Source organism: Lipotes vexillifer, unplaced genomic scaffold (genome assembly GCF_000442215.2).
Source record: "Lipotes vexillifer unplaced genomic scaffold, Lipotes_vexillifer_v1.1 scaffold890, whole genome shotgun sequence".
Lineage (NCBI taxonomy): Eukaryota > Metazoa > Chordata > Mammalia > Artiodactyla > Lipotidae > Lipotes > Lipotes vexillifer.
The window spans coordinates 163,948-166,608 of record NW_006776053.1 but is presented as its reverse complement, the minus strand read 5'-3'; the positions used below and the strand labels follow the sequence as shown (position 1 = coordinate 166,608).

Below are 2,661 nucleotides of genomic sequence, written 5' to 3'. Positions count from 1 at the left end.
CCTTCAGAAGGAAGGAGCCTCCCGCCCACGTGCACCTGCTGCCCCAAGCCCTGCAGCTGATCAGGCCCAAAGCTGAGCGTCACCAGGTGGCGGAGCCCATCATCCCAGCGCCCGGGAAGCACCAGGGCAGGACTGCCCAGCACCTCAGCCCGGATCTGGCCCTCACGCAGGAACACTGTCAGGCCAGCTACTGAATCGTTGGCAAGTTGGAGCAGAAGGCCAGCACGTTCCCGGGTGCGGAGGAGGAAGGACATGGTGAGGTTGGGGCCTGGCAGCTGGTCGAGCAGGAAGGAGGCAGAGCTCAGGGTGCCCCCCAAGCCAAAGGTGGCAGCAGGAACCTCTGCAGGGAGAGAGGGTGCCGGGCATGAGGACTGTGGGCTGGGGGCAGGCACAGACCCTGCCCTGGGGCCCACCTGGCTCGTTCCTCACCATCAGCACATGTGGGACCGCTATAGGGCCGGGGGCAGTCACAACGGAAGTGAGTCCACAGGTCCACGCAGACCCCTGCGTGGGCACAAGGCGGAGGCTGACACTGCTCCTGGCGCCCGCAGCCCAGGAGGACATTCTCGCCAAGATCCTCAGGCAGCAGGAGGTGCTGGTCCACGTGCACGTCCTGGAGGCAGCCCGTAAAGGCCACACCACCCAGCTGCGTGGAGCAGAACCCAGCAGGCGTCGGGGCCGGGGAAGCCATAGGAGGCGGGGCCACAGGACTGGAGGCCACACAGAGGTGGGCAGGGCAGCCCTCGTGCCAGAGCCGCATCTCCAGGACCCCAAGGCGGAGCATCACCTCCACTCGGTGCCAGTGGCCGTCGTTTAGGGGCAGGTCCAGCAGCCTCAGGATGCACACATTGTTGCCATGGCTCCAGAGTGTGGCCTGAAGCGTGGTCTCCACCAGTGCCAGCTCCAAGCTGCCCTGAGTATCAGAGCGAGTGGCCAAAGCACCAGCAGGTATCGTAGTACGAAACCTCAGTGCCAGACTCGGGGAGCCACCAGCTGGCACCGAAGCCCGCACAGGGTTCCCAGCCACAACGGAGAAGGTGGTATTCTGGCCACAGAAAGGTCCATGGGTACCAGGTGGGCAGCGGCAAGCATAACTGTGGACCCCTGACTGGAAGGTGGGGATGCAGGTGGCAGCCAGCGGACAAGTGTGGCCTTGGCAGCCAGTGAGCTGCACGGAACAGTCACGTCCACCCCAGGCCTCTGGGCACCAACAGATGTAGCCCGCCACGGTGTCTTCGCAGGTCCCGCCATGGAGGCAGGGCTCCGACAGGCATTCGTCCACATCTTCCTGACATGTCAGGCCTTCAGGAGAGACCGGGCCAAGGCTCAGCACCCAAGGCCAGAAGCACAGTCTTGACCCAGAGCTTAGCTGCCTCTTGGGACGGGGACCTCAGTATCTATCAACCAAACCCATTCCCAATTTCCAAAGGATTTCTCCAGGTCCCCTGAAGTCCCCAGAGGCTGGAATCCAAGGTACTCCTTCCTTTACCATATCTTGTGAGTCGATTCAATCCCCTAAATACTCTCCAATGCCCTCTTTCCTCCCACCTCACCTCCCCTGCCTCACTAGCTCTCTAGGCCATAGTCTAGTGTCCTCTAGTTCACCAGCCTCCATCATCCATCTCTACAAGTAGCCAGAGATCTCTTTCTAAAGCATCACCTGGCCAAGTTCCTCTGCTACTTAAGGTCCGATCACTCACCCTGGCATTCGAGATTCCTCCTGGTCTGGGTCCTACCAGGAGTTCATATCTCAACCCTGCTCCCTGCAAACCTTGAGCTGCCTGTTCCTCCAAACGTTTCCCGGGAAGTCCTGCCTCTGGGGCTTTGCTCACACTGCTCTCTCTGGAATGCCTCCTTCTCCCTAATCCTGCCTTTCAAACTCCGACTCATCCAGCAAAGCCCAAATTCAAATGGCCAGTACCCTAGAAGGCTTTCTCTGACTCCCAACTCCAAGCTGCTGTGTCACTCCCAACTCCTTGCCCACTCCCAGGCACAGCTCCCCAGAACCCAGTATTGAAAATGTCTGTTTACTCAGCTGAGATCTCCTGGATATGTCATTGGTGCCCAGCAAAGGACTTGGCATGGCCTTTGTGGACAGAGAGATGAAATGGAGGAGGGAGTGGGGATGGATGTATGCATCTGTGGCACTCGAGTAGCCCCTGGTTCTAACCCCCCCACCCCTGTCTCTCTGCCCTAGGGCCCTGGCACTGGCTGTGAGGTCACCCTCCCCTCCAGGGGCTCCCATGCCAGGTGCTCTGGCCCCAGCGTGAGTCAAGCGGCTACAGCCCAACCCCTGCTCAGCCAGAGCCTCCACAAGACTACTGAGGCCAGCCCTGCCCATGTAACCCAGCCAGGGGAACCCAAGCCCAGAGAAGCCGCCAGGATTTGAATCCTGGCCCCAGTCAGCCCACAAACAGCACCGCCTCCTTCTGGGGATGGCCAGTCCCACCTCCCCCTGCCCACAGCCAGTCCCACCTCCCCTTGCCCAAGGCCCCAGCCCTGCATACCTGCCAAGAGCCACAACACCCCCAGGAAGGTCCGCAGAGCCCGCAGCCCCATTGCATTTCCCCACAGACAGTTTGAGAGTGGTGAGCAGGCACCAAGGCTGGGGAGCAGAGCTCCCCGCCTGGCCAGCCGCCTCCTTCAGAGCTGGCTCAGGAA

General features: G+C 61.1%; 1 protein-coding gene across 1 annotated transcript in view; it reads right to left on the bottom strand.

Annotated features, from left to right (window-relative positions):
* The window catches only part of CRB2 (crumbs cell polarity complex component 2), a 21,321-nt gene that overhangs the window by 6,490 nt on the left and 12,170 nt on the right, over positions 1–2,661 (bottom strand). The window contains exons 7-8 of the mRNA XM_007450244.1: positions 430–1,302; positions 13–340 (exon numbers count right to left, since the gene is read on the bottom strand). Of these exons, the coding sequence (XP_007450306.1) occupies positions 13–340; positions 430–1,302 (1,201 nt within the window). The remainder of the gene's footprint in view (positions 1–12; positions 341–429; positions 1,303–2,661) is intronic.